This window comes from Pocillopora verrucosa, chromosome 5 (genome assembly GCF_036669915.1).
Source record: "Pocillopora verrucosa isolate sample1 chromosome 5, ASM3666991v2, whole genome shotgun sequence".
NCBI classification, from domain to species: Eukaryota; Metazoa; Cnidaria; class Anthozoa; order Scleractinia; family Pocilloporidae; genus Pocillopora; species Pocillopora verrucosa.
The window spans coordinates 4126166-4140111 of NC_089316.1; the positions used below are offsets into that span (position 1 = coordinate 4126166).

Sequence of the window (13946 nt, forward strand, 5' to 3'; positions counted from 1 at the left end):
TGCTTTCAGATCTATTTCTGATTTTCGTGTCTTGATCTGTGGTGGTGATGGCACAGTTGGCTGGGTGCTATCATGTTTGGATGATGTTGTTCAAGAGATGAAGAGTAAGCTACCTGCATCAGCAGTTCTTCCTCTTGGCATTGGTAAGTGGATTTTTTCCAAAGTATTCGTGTTCCCCACGATTTAGAGCAAATTTATTTCCAGAGTCAAAAGTACCTTTGTACGTTTTGTTTTTCTGCGATATGTCATAGATTTCAAGACTCGTTCAACAAACTTGGTCAATGGGATGGAAATCTGAAACTAATCATGACTTAGTCATTCGTGTTTTCTAGGCGATATAGACCCTGGAAAGTCATGCAGATTTTCCCTTTTTAGGCCTGAAAAGTTCGTAGTATTTGAAAGTAAATCAAGTAGTATTGATTACTGAAAGTCTGGAACTGTATACGGTAATTATATGAGCATTTTCAAGTTACGATTGTAGCGTATTTTGAAAGCTGCCGTTCGGGTGGTATAGCAAAGTGAAAAAAAAATGGGTGGGAAATTGAACGAGACTCTCGTATGAATGAATCTCTCTCGTGATTTCTATAGTAACAAGAGAATTAGTGGCAAATTGAATGAGATTCCCAGCTTATATGTATTCATCTCTCTCGTGATTTCCATAGTAGCTAGAAAATGAGTGGGAGATTGAACGAGATTCTCAACTTACAGGTAATGATCTCTCTCGTGTTCTCCATTGGGGAGGTGGTTACTCTGGTGGCGAGAGTCCTGTATTGCTTCTCATGGCCGTTGATCAGGCACACGAAGTGTTTCTTGATAGATGGTGTGTCATGTTTGACTCAGCGGACACTAACGACAGTGCGCTTGGCTCGATGGGAGGAAGAGAAGACAATCCTAGTATTTTTACCATGAATAATTACTTTGGCATCGGAATTGGAGCTGAGCTTTGTTTAGATTTTCATCTTCAGAGGGGGGAAGAACCAGATAAATTCCATAGCAGGTGAGGATACAAAGGATTCAATTTACAGGTTACAAAATTAGTCGTAGTGCCTTCGATTGAAGAAAAAGAGTGTTGATTGCGAAAGCCATTGGATGGTAACAAAGGTTCCATAGTCTTCTGAGATGTACTGTTGTTTCATCTTTACTGCGTTTAATGTACTCAAACTCCGGATAAATTTTAACCTCCGTTGAAAGCTCTTTTGAAAAGAGATAGGTTGAAAAAACCCCGACTTTGTGTTTTGCAATTTATTGTTAGTGCGACTCTGTTGAATCTCTAATTCCCTCTTTTTTTTTTGGTTTCTTTTTGTTTCAGGCTTCATAACAAAGGAGTTTACTTTAGAGCAGGTATAAAGAAAATGGTCAAAGGCTACTCGCGGACATTTACTCAAGAGGTCGAAATAGAGGTGATTAATCTGTAGAACGATGGTATTGAATGGCTGATCACAATAAAAGGGGTGTACTGCTGACTATAAGACCTCTTATTGCCTTTTGTTTACCCTGCAAGCGGGCTCATGTTTGGGTTTCACCATACTGCCTCTTTTCGGGCACAGCCGCCTATTTTACCATCGACAGCTGCTAATGGAAAAAGGTTATTGAAACCCCTGTATCAGAATTAACTTTCTTAGCATCGAGTGTTGGTCCAAATCATCATCGTCTGTCATTTGTATTCAACTCTTAATGATTGCATGCGTATCAGTTGCACAATTTTTTATTTCATGCTCCAATCACACCTGAGCGTTTTGTTTTGGCGTTTTGCGGTGCTTCTTTGCCTTTTGTCCTCTTTAACTTTCTAGGGACCAGTATCTTATTTACTTCCTTTTCGCTGCAAACTGATGGCAAAAAACTTGACTTACCAACACTAGAAGGAATTGTAATTCTGAACATAGGCAGGTAAGTAAAAGCTGGAAATTGAGGTCAATCAAATTAATTCGAATTAACTTTGCAGTGGTTACATTTTCAATTTAATTGCAAGAAAATCGCTGCACATCGGCTTCAACAAGTAATTTTAAGCTGCACAGTTTTTATGCCTGGTGAAAGTATGATTCGTGTAGGTCAACATTATTTGTTTCATATAATCATGATCTGATTCCTTTACGGGAACGAACAACCTTTTAAAATTTGTCTCACTCACATCACGTGGCTTCGCAGCAGTCCCCAACTATTATCTGGGAGGCCCGGGTTCGATTCTAGTCAAAGTCTGAATTTTTAAGGCTTCTTTTCTGAGATTACTTTGATAGCAGCTGACCTGCGATTATCAATTCATTACTTGTAAAGTCCTTTATTCTTTTGTATAAATTTTGCGCTTTAACTTTTTTTTTAATTTGTTTTCCGGCCAGTTGGGGAGCAGGCACAGTTGCATGGGGACCAGACAAAGAAGATGTATGTAGTACTTCATGAATTTAGTGGTGATATCTGCTCATATTCTTAGCACCAAACAACTGATAAAATAACCATGACATGTTGTCCCTAGAAGATGAGGTCTGGAAAAGACTCAAAGATTCAGCGCATTAGCTATAAAGAAGCCAATAAGTGCGAAGAGTAGAATTGTCCGAACCGCCAATAGCGCGGGAAGTAGCAAATGACCAAACCACCGTTGGTTTTAGTTTTGCCCGTGATTGGTTCAGAGAGTGGCTTGAATTATCTGGACCAATCGCAAAGCGAAGTTAAACGAATTAAATGCAATCCCGGATTCCTTTTCCACACACAATTGAAATTGCTTGAATCTTTTTGCAGGGTCATTCCCCAGCTTGTCACTGTGACGGTCTTGTCGAGGTGGTTGGACTTCAGGGAGTAATGCACCTGGTGAGTCAGAATCACCACCATCTTTACCCTTCACACCCTAACATCAGCAGGCATATGCACCATACTGTTCTCTCCAATCTGCTCCGCGTATTTTTTTCTATTGACTGCCACAATTTTTGTATCCTGCCTTTTCCTTTCTTTTTAAGTATTTGCATAGGAAACGCTTTTATTCAGCGATAAAAATGGTGCCTTAGTTCTTAATTGAGACGAATTCTTTATTAAAAGGGTCAGATTCAAAGTGGAATCAGGACTGGTATTCGGCTAGCACAGGGAGCCCAGGTATGGATGTCTGGTTGTAATCCAGTAAATAACATAATGAAGCCATAAGTTGATTATCCTCGTACTATTCTCTTGTTATTTCTGTTTTTCACGTTAATATGTTCCCACCAGTGGCGTAGCGTCATTTTTTTTCTGCATATTTACTTTATAAAATCAGTTGATAAAAAACTATCATGTAATACCACCCCTTCCCTTCCCCCCCCCTCCCCCCCACACCGACGCAGAACCACAATTTCTTTAGAAATTTACCCACCTCGTTCATCCGCTTCAATGCTTTTTTTTTAATTGATGACAATTATTTTTACTTCATTACAGATCAACATCAAATTAAAATCAGAGATGCCTGTACAAATAGATGGTGAACCTTGGATGCAGCCTCCTGGTAATGTGATTGTACGGCCCATACTAACACAGGTATTTACAGAAAACTGTGTAACGACGCTGTAAAAGATTACCGTTTGGGGAAAATGAAAGGCTTGTGATTGGACTCGCATATCTCAGTGTTAAAAATGCACCTAGAACATTTCGAAAAATCAATTTAGTTCTATCTTTTTACCTGAGAAACTTTTTATTATTTTTTTTTTGTCAACATTTGCATCCAAGAATTCAATAAAAAGTTTATAACTGGACGACTTTGGTTCAGAATTCTTTGGAGAGTTAAGAAAATATTGCTAGAACCCAAACGGCCATCGAACACTTCTCGAAATTTCATCGTAAGTTCACTTATTTTTTTCTTTAGGCGCTGATGCTATCGAAGAGGAAGGTTAAAGTAAAAAACAAAAGAAGACCCACAAGTTCGTCTCGCCCTCCTGCAAGCCCCAGCGCAACAAGACCTATTTTTTATGACGATTAAACACTTACCCCGGGCTTATGGCAGCTTAATTAGAAACCATACTGGATATTTTTTCCAGCTCTGATTAATACTTAACTTGGTAATCTTGTAAAGTTTCATCTAGTTAAGTATTGCTTTAGCCGAGAAAATGTAATTCGAAATTGTAAAGGAAATTACTGTCATTTGTATCGCTTTGGGTATACGCTGTATTGTAAAAAGTGCAGACTAAAATTCCATCTTTATAGTGCGTTAAATTGAACCAATTGTGAAACTCTACCAGCACGAAATGCATGCTGGTTGAAACAAGGAGAGCGGCTCAGTCCTCACCATTCGAACCTCTTCAGTGTACATTACCATTCGTTCTATTGGAGTCAATTTCTAACACCGGCCATGATTTGTTTATCGAAGTGGTATATAATGATTCTGAACTAGTCTCAGCCACATTCTGTCTTTCCCCGTTCCGCCCGTAAATGCGCAAAGGCGTTGTAGTAGACGCTACGCGCTAACGAACCAAACTCGTAACCTGGTATTCCATAGTCGTATGTAGGAAAAAAAGGGTGGCGCGAGATTTCTAGACGAATCGCAGTTTATTAATGATTTCATGCTTAAGAAAAAAGTGAGAAGAATACGATTTACTAACGCAATTTCAGATAGGAATGAAAACACTTGAGAGTCGACGATACGCGTACCCTGGTGTTCCACAATCGTATATCAAAGGTGCGAACTAAAAGGTTGAAATCTCTGTCTCGAGGTGGAGTTGAAAGCTTAGCTTGTCCCGTCAATGGAGTTTTTACAGAAGCCACCGGTGAATTTGAAGATAATATAAGTTAGAGTATATTACAAAAGAATGTTGTATTTGTAATTATATGTAAAAAGTGGTTTAACTGCAGAAGTATTCATTAACAAGCTAATATGCATGAACGCCTTCTATTGATTTACCTTTTCTCCATGTTTCATTTTATTAAATGATCAGTTCATGTAGATGTGTTCTGAGTGAATTGAATTTGTGAGAAAACTTTTTTGTTTGTTTGTTTGTTTTTTTTGTCTTTAAAGGCATAGCTGGTGATAGGCTCGCGGTAAGAGGAGAGAAGAGTAAAAGAGAGCGATCAAAAATCGGCGAGGTTCTGGGAAGGCATGTCACCTTCCTTCTTTCTAATTCGATTTTACTCTCACTTACCCCAAGTTTATGCTCGTCCTCACTGTGTCAGGCTTCCAGAGGCAAGGTTAGCTGTGTAGCACGAGGAAGAGTGTAGAATGGAAGGGAAGATTTTCCGGTTTGCTTCTAGTGAGTTGTACAGACGTTAAGTTAGTTAAGTTAAGTCAGTTTTACTCAGGTTTGTGGCTCCATTTACTCAGGTTTAGCTGAAGGTTTCTTTTGCGTTTGGTCATTATAGCTGTGTAGCTCTACATGTTACACCTTCGAGTCCTTCACTGGAAATGTAAAAGTGGAGTGTAAATTTTAGTCCCCTAGTAAATTAAACCGCAATGGCAAATTATTGAGTTTCTTAAGTTATATCAGCGGTTGGCTAGAAGGAAATATCACAAGCAGTCACTAAGGACAAAAATTCATGAAAAGTCAGCACCCTAAAAGGCAGAACAAAGGGTGGTGCGAGATTTCTAAACCAATCACAGTGCAGTAAAGATTTGATATCTGAGGGTTTTTTAAATACTAACCGTCGCTCCCACCCACCCTTGGTGGAAGTCTTTGGATAGAAAATGAAAAGCTTAAAAATGTTTCCTAACCTCCCGGAAATATATATTTGTTACGCCTTATTTTACATGGGGGGGGGGGGGGGTAACCAAAAACCCTCAAGAGAGTCGCGTCAAGGAGATACATTATGGTGTCAAAAGAAAACGGCTCAGTTTTTGGGAAAAACTCAAACTGAATAATTCATTAAAAACAAAAAGTTCAACATTATGAGAGTTACAGAAAGCAATTTTGTATCAGTTTACTTGTCACAGGTCATTGTGGCATATAATCCACACTGTGGATGAACCTGAAGCGTGACTTAGAAACCTTGATAGGGTAAACTGAGAACGGACTCATGTGTAAGGTCTTAAAGATGTTTTATTGAAGTCTTCGTTTATGTTTTACAGTAGATCTTGAACTCCTGTTCGTAACTCTGTGTGACTTCCCTCAAAAAGCCACTTACACATTCAAGTTTTTCCTACTGTAGAAGCCATGTTGATGACCCCGTTTTAACAAAGATTTAAAAGAATACCACGTACTAAAATGAACTAGAATTCTCGTTGTGAGTTAAAAAATCTAGAAATGGGCTACAAAATTAGACTTAAAAACACTACCAAATATCTAAGTTAGTGGTATTCTAAGACCTTTTTTCTTTCTTCCTTTTATGTTAATAATATTGACGAATTATGTAAAGAAGTAGGCTTCAGCCATGACAGAGGTCACTAATGCTCGCAAACGAGTTATAAAAACTCTAAGACACGACCTATTTAAATCATTTTCACTCTATAAAAACCTCTAACAAACGAATTCTGACCTTGTTTATTTTCCTCTAACAATTCTAAACTCAGTTTGAATGCAAAGCACTCACAAGCTTGTTGTGGAAGAGAACTATTCAAATTATTGTTGTACCAATTAATACCCTATATCTGACTTGTTACTTGTTACCACAATATCTTTCTAATTTCTTTTTTAAGGAATTTGCGTTCATAAAGAAGTCAGTAACACAACGAAAATAGACGTCACTCTACCTTTCAGCCATCATTATGTTCTCATACGAGTTATAAAAATTCTAGAAATGAGCTACTTAGGTCTTTCAATATATTGTTAAATCTCTAATGCGTGACGTCTTATCCAGTAACTGTTTCTCTTTTTTTGTGTCACATTTTTACCTTTTTTTTTCAACTAGAGATACTAAGGAAATTAAGCAACTCGACACGTACTCTGAATACTCGCTGGACGAGTAGTGGTAATGTTCGAACTATTCAGATTATTGTTGTACCGCCTAATGTCTACTAACTGTGGAAATCTTAACCGCAAGTCTAAGTTCTTTGATATAATATACAATCCAAAAGTACCGTCGCTTTAACTCCTTATGACTAATGCTCGCGCATGAGTTCTAAAATGTTAAGAAATGAACTATTTAGTTTACCAGCGTATCATCAAATACCTATTAAGTGGACGTGTTCGACTCATGCATTTATCTAAGTTTTTCTTGTCAAATTTCAGATGATTTTTCGTGTTTAAACAATAGTTGTTATACAGATAAATCTCTCATAATTCTTATTCAAGCCCCTTAGTGTTCTATAGTTATCACAATATTTGCTCTTTTCTATATTAGGGACTCTAAAGGAAAGTTCTTCAAGGACATCAAATACCCTCTAAACTAAGAGTAAACCCCGAATAAACCTAACAATTTCCATGGAAATGAACTTACACATTACTTTTAAAACCAGAGAGGCATTCCTAATCAAAACATTTACTCAGCTATATTGTAATTAATGATGGAAAGATCAGCATGCAGAATAGAATATCTTATCACACTAGGAGCATAGCCAGCTTTTCGACTTGTCGTGTGCCTATACCCAGAGAAAGTTCAATTTTTGTTTCAAAATTTGCACGAGTGATGTGATAAAAGTTAAGAGGTACAGGACTCAAGGCTGGCTACACCCCTGATACTGTTGTACTCCGTTTTGAGCCATCCGACTTAACTGCGGTGTAGCAATCATGGTCTTTAGAAATACGCTAAAACTAACAGACTTTAAGTGTCAGGTAGATGTACATGTTACAAAAACAAACAAACAAACAAACAAATCAAAAACGGGAAAAAAAAAACAAAAGAAAGATGAACCATCACTACACACCTACTCAGATATAGCACAATATGTTCCACTTCAACTATACTTAATTACCATAATGTACCATAATTACCATAACTATACTTAATTACTAATTATTGTTAAAATTAAATCTAAAAAAAAGGGATTAAAAAGCAGATTTTTTTTACTAAGATGTTACCATACAACCATACGTATTGATTACTAGAATTATTTTTTCCCTTTTCTTTGAACTTTTTCTAGTTTTTCTCTAGCACTTGCGGTCTCCATACTGATGGCAATGTTTTTGGCTCTTGTAGACTGTCAGACGCAAAAGAAAAAAGCATGCTAATCCATGAATGCAAAAGTTAATTATCGATTAGTTGTTTGTTTGATATACTGACCCGACAATCAGTCAGTCTAGCATTAAATGTTTACATGTCTGCATTGAAGTGTATTGCAGCCATAATATAATCTAGTTAGTAATAACCATGCCCACTGGCCAGGTGGAGAGTCCGGAAAACAGTCAGGCAGATAATCAGCCCATCTGTCAGTCAGCCAGTAGTCATAGCTCAGGTAGTCAATTCAATTTGACGGCTTACCGGCCAGTTAGTCAGAAAGTCAAGTGACCAGACTGTCAGTGAGTAAGCTGGTCAATGCTTTAAGGACAGAAGGCAGATATGAATATACAAGCATATACAGAGAGAGCACTCATCAGTGCGGTATACTCGCCACCCAGAAGTTTTTTTTTATTATAATTTTTCAAATCATACATCAACAAAAGCAGAGAAAAAAATTGATCAATTTGAAAATGTTTTGGTACCCTTTCTGACAACAATGAAGGGGATAGCTGAAAAAAATTCGCAAGTAACTTTGAAAAAAGACAAACAGCATATTATAGCAATAAAAAATCAGACTTCCTTCTTCATCTCCAATAACTTCAATCATTACAGTTGCGGTTAAATATCAAATTTGAAATTGGTTTGAATTAGCCAAAGATTTAAAAAATTTAGCATAGAGTTCACCCTACATCTCAAATATTAAACGTATTCTATAAGATTAGAAAGATGCATGTAACAAAAAAAAAAAAACATTTAGAGGGATTTTTTTTCCACAACCCTTTAGTCAGCGGTATCCAGTATTAAAGTAGACGTAATAAGCATTTACCTTGGTTCGAGAACAAAGAACTAAAGTCTGGTGTCAAACACCTCTTCTTCCCCTGGATGGAATACGATAAGAGATTGAAATACAATGCGCTCATTTTCTTTTAAGCGATAGAATAATAATTTTCACAAACACAGAAAAGAGGGCTGCCACTAATCAAAGCTCATTAAATTTTTGCATGTCTGTGTTGAGGTGTTTTGAAAACTGAGGTACACAACATCAAAGTAACCATGTCCTTTCAATGAGCTGGGGTAAGAGGCGGCTATGTTTTCTATATCTGGGAAAATTATTTCTGTATCCATAAAAAACCCAAACAAACAAACTAGTAAAACGGCTTCATAAATTCATAAATGTTTGATTTTAGCATTGTATAAAAAGTTATGGCTCTTCATTACGAGGAGGTATAATAATGCCCAAGTGGTGTGGTTTTTTTGTTTTTTCTCAATGAAGTCACCTCCCGATATGAACCACGACCTTTCGACTAAGCACTTCAAGTGATCTTCAGCCAATTGAGTAGACTGATTATGCATCACCTTATAAAGCATGTGTGGACCAATTTGAATTTATCTCTTCTGATTTATAAAAAAATGTTACCTTCCTCTGCGACATCCATGTCAGGCTCAGGCGCCTTCACTTCTTCTTCACCTTTTTTAGCTCCTTTAGAAAATGATTTATTTGATACGAAAAAAGTTAGTATACAGTCATTAAATTTTGTGTTTGTACTTAGAAGTTAAAATCATTAATGGTTAGTGACCAATCAAAACCCATTATCTCCTTTACCTTTGTTACTGGGCACCGAAATCTCTTCAACCTCCACCTGCTCCTCAGATTTATCAGCTGTGTGAAATCAGATTTATTATTAAAAGTTACGTTAGTTACATTTACAGCGCAACTAAGTCTTATGTCTTTGACGACAACGAACTTTCCAATAAGAGTTTTTTAAATTCATCTACCCATTAGGTTTAGTAACTGAGAAAGGGTTTTGTACCTTACCGGAAATAGAGACCGACAAGCTGCTCTCGTAAATTTTTTCATGTGACAGACTTAGAATCGTGATTTGATTGGTGATTAAGCGTTAACATGATAACCCCAGTCTTATTGGTGTGACATACAAAACCAAGCAATCAAGTATACCAAGTGCGCCAGCTTGATAGCGCCAGCCACCATTCGCTGTTTTTTTTAGAGCTATGAAATTTCCGAAAAAAAATGAAATGAAAATTGAAAAGGTGTTTACCTTCCACAGTCTTTGTAGTGGCTGGTCTGATGTCAAAATCCTCCAGATAATCTGTTTTAAGGAACAAGTAGAGTAAAATGTTTCATGATACTTATGGTTCATGCGTTATTCTGCAATAAATATCTCTACAAATTTTATTTTAGGTACGTCAGAATTTCAGATGTATTCAATTATTTATTGCAGTACTAGTACTTCTCTTAAACGCCTTCTTTATATATTTCTTTCATAAATAAATTTTTACCTGAGGAAGATGGATTCGCATCCCCTCCACAGGCTTGTTCAATTTCTGTCAACAGAGCAAAGAATTATCATTAAGTTATTTTTCATACAATGTAAGTGAAAACTGGAAACAATGAAAGATCATTTTCAATATATATGTATTATTTATTAACTACAACCGTGTCATATGGGAGACGATGGTATCTTCCGTCCATAATACACTGTACAGGTTACCAATGTAAAGGAATGGGGATCTCATGAGTGGAGGTCTTAAAAAGTGCATATGGCAATTTAACAGCAGAATGTCTGGAGGTAACTTATCAACCAAAAGTAATATAACCTAATTTCGTCTCATTATTGTCATATGGGAAACCATTCAGTTAATCTATCCTTTCTCAAAATGCACCTACAGAAATTATCAGAGCAGAAAAGGAATGCTATGGTTTCTATAGGTATTTCAATTTGAGAGAACTAATATTTGCTAGGTTAATTGATTAAACTATACATACCTGCCAAGAGTTTTGGATTACAAAGTCAATTACAGCTTTATCGTTGGCATCAAAACTCTTATACTTATTAACTGACCTGGTTGCGGTGCAGGTAATTCAGGGGCTTCCACTTCTGGGGTTTCGTTGTATTCCAATACCTGCATTTCAATTTGCTCTCCTACGGGAAAGAAAATGAAAAACAGGAATTAAGTTTAAATTCTTTCTTAAAATGCACCTACAGAAATTATCAGAGCAGAAAAGGACTGCTATGGTTTCTATAGGTATTTCAATTTGAGAGAACTAATATTTGCTAGGTTAATTGATTAAACTATACATACCTGCCAAGAGTTTTGGATTGCAAAGTCAATTACAGCTTTATCGTTAGCATCAAAACTCTTATATTTCTTAACTGACCTGGTTGCGGTGCAGACAATTCAGGGGCTTCCACTTCTGGGATTTCGTTGTGTTCCAATACCTGCATTTCAATTTGCTCACCTACGGGAAAGAAAATGAAAAAAGGAATTAAGTATAGGAAAGAGAAAGGAAAGAAAAGTATCATACAGAGAACCCTACAAAGGCGTGGATAATATATTTCGTATGTGACTACACTAAGAAGCACTCTATTTTTACCCTCTTCGACGTTAGCATGTTCATCTCCATTTCCAATCTGTCCCTGTTGATCATTATCTGCTTCTTTTATATGAAAAAGTAACACCAATAAAAAAATTAATGGCCATCGTCAAGTTTATATAAAAAAAAGCATTCTACAATTCAGAATCCCAACCTTATGATTTAACACAGAACCATAGCAATTCATACTTTTAGAATTGCTTGCAGAATGAGTTTAGACTAGCATGCTATTATAAACATTTATCGCAAATGGCATCCATTTGTCTCAATGTTCCCTAATACATAGTTTTAGAGATACTAACCTTCAAAAATCGAACTGAAAGCATGATTTCCACCATTAAAATTGATGATTTAACATATTGATGCCCTCTCTATTTAGAATCACTGCTGTTTCCTCTTTTACGTCTGCTACAACTTTACATATTGTAATTTGTACCTTTGTGGTTTCAATAATTTGCTCAGTTTCTTATTCCAAAAAAGTAAAAAATACATGGGTTTTCTACGACTTCATACCAGTTCTACCCTTTTCCCCCTTGAAAGCCTTGGGAGTAAAAATCACAAAAGTTACTTAAAGAAAACTGGGTTGCTCATACTCAATTTGATAAAAGTTAAAGTTTCTTCATTTCAAGGTTTGGAATATAATTATTGTTATCACGGCATTTTTCAATGAAGCTTAAAATTTGTACCTTCTTGATTTTGTCTTCTGCTGAAAATAGATCGAACATTGGACCACAGCTTCCTCAGTTTTGCTTTTAACACAGGCTGAACCTAGACATTCAAAATATATTGAATAGTTTACGTAAAAACTTTCAAATAGCGTATTTAGAAGTCACGGTGGTCTCTATGATTAAAGTCAACGGTGGGGAAGCTAACAAATCTGTCCAATTATTCACTTTTTCATGCTTGTTTTGTATGTCGATCGTGATAATTACAAATTGAGTTGCCAGCGTGCTCTGACATGAAACCAAATTTGAATATAACGGTAGGTGCTATTCCAAAGTAACAAAAAAAAACATGTTACCTGTGGAGTAGAAAGCGTATACAACAATGGGTTGATAGCTGAATTGATCGGCAGAGCGAACACTGCAATCCACACTGCCAGATCACCAGGTGGATCAAATGTTTTCTCGACGTGGGACCGGATGCCGATAGTAATGATTGGCATCCAACACAAGAAATCGGTCAGAATAATGAAGAAGACTCTTTTGGCAAGTGCTCTTTCTCTTTTAGCCTGTTCGCTTTGTGCCCTTGCTCGTATTTCACGAACAGTTCCATGTGCACCAAGCCGTCTGCTTGACGACCATGATTTCAACAAGATGGCAACATAAGCAACCATGATGAAGATGAATAGGGAAAAATTCAAAACGATAAAGATGGAATTGGAGTATTCCCAGCCTTCTTGTAATTCAGGGGAAAGCTGCAGAGGTAGGCACACTACATTATTGCCATAATACCTCTCACTGAAATAATGCATTCCAGACAAGGGAAGGAATGCCATAACGCCTCCCACCAGCCAGATAACTACGCACATTATACGGGTCTGCCTTGGGGTAATTTTTGCAAAGGTGTAAGGAAACACGATGTTTTTGAGTCTGTCCCATGCAATCAGAGAAATCATCATCACTGACACTTCACTTGAAAAGACAGACATGGCACCATTGAAATGGCAAAACCAACCGGTGCGCCACTCATAGTCATGTAGGTAGTATTCCCCTGACCATTGCAGGTCTTTTATGCCAATAATGATAAGGTATATACCCATGATGCCGTCAGATACACCCAGATTCACCAACATGATAGACTGGACCACATTGTTATCAGGGTAGAAATACTGCCACCCAACTACGAATAAAGACCCTAGCAACGAGAGAAGACCGACAATCCAAAGAGTTCTCCTTGGAGCATGGTGGCGGAACATGGAGTGGCAGCTTGCGAAGTTGTCATTGAAGGAGTATTCGCAATCAGCATCCTGCCTGAAAAGATCGAGATGGCAGCACATCAGGTTTGTGTCCAAGGTTCTAAAATTCCAAAAGAACAAGAAGAAAAAGAAGAAATATCATGTCATTATTGCATCTTTGAAAGCCATTAATAATCATTAATTGATTAATAACATAGACTATTGTTAAAATGATTGTTTGAAGGGGTTAGTCAAGGAAAGGATCGTTATGGAGTCTTACACTCTAATGATGTGCGTCAAATGCCTGAAAAAGCCTTTGGGGAGCTTAGCCATCAGGTTGTAATGCATAAACCTGTAATTTCAAATAATCATAATGTGAATTTTAAGTTGGTTTACATCATAAATAACATAAAAAAATGAATTTCAATAATAAGATTCACTGAGTTCATGTTAACGTTCAAATAGACTGTCTAAAAATACAAAATCAGGAACCTTAGCTGAGGATCTTCAGTACTGACCCTAGCTTGATATTTTCTTAAAGATCTTTTTCAAAATTAATCCTTTAGCCTAAGATAAGTCTCGTCTTGCTTTCTTGGACATTTTTGATGGCTACTGATTTTA

At 36.9% G+C, this 13946-nt stretch overlaps 1 protein-coding gene across 1 annotated transcript; it reads right to left on the reverse strand.

The window, feature by feature from the left end:
• Window positions 1-8880: 8880 nt before the first annotated feature.
• On the reverse strand, window positions 8881-13658 carry LOC136281157 (G-protein coupled receptor GRL101-like). The gene is made up of 11 exons (XM_066167383.1): window positions 13606-13658; window positions 12450-13446; window positions 12115-12196; window positions 11429-11491; window positions 11213-11293; window positions 10896-10976; window positions 10333-10377; window positions 10092-10142; window positions 9638-9694; window positions 9452-9514; window positions 8881-8912 (listed from the first exon to the last, which is right to left on the reverse strand). Exons 1-11 carry the CDS (start codon window positions 13656-13658, stop codon window positions 8881-8883), a joined length of 1605 nt encoding a protein of 534 aa, XP_066023480.1.
• Between the last annotated feature and the right edge of the window lie 288 nt (window positions 13659-13946).

Bases quoted from the DNA above. Each gene is read 5' to 3' on its own strand.
- LOC136281157 (XM_066167383.1), bottom strand. From the start codon at position 13,658: ATGGCTAAGCTCCCCAAAGGCTTTTTCAGGCATTTGACGCACATCATT. The intron at 10,378-10,895 runs GTCAGTTAATAA...CTCTGTTGACAG, and splicing joins ATTACCTGCACCGCAACCAG to AAATTGAACAAGCCTGTGGA. The intron at 9,515-9,637 runs GTAAAGGAGATA...CATTTTCTAAAG, and splicing joins TTCGGTGCCCAGTAACAAAG to GAGCTAAAAAAGGTGAAGAA.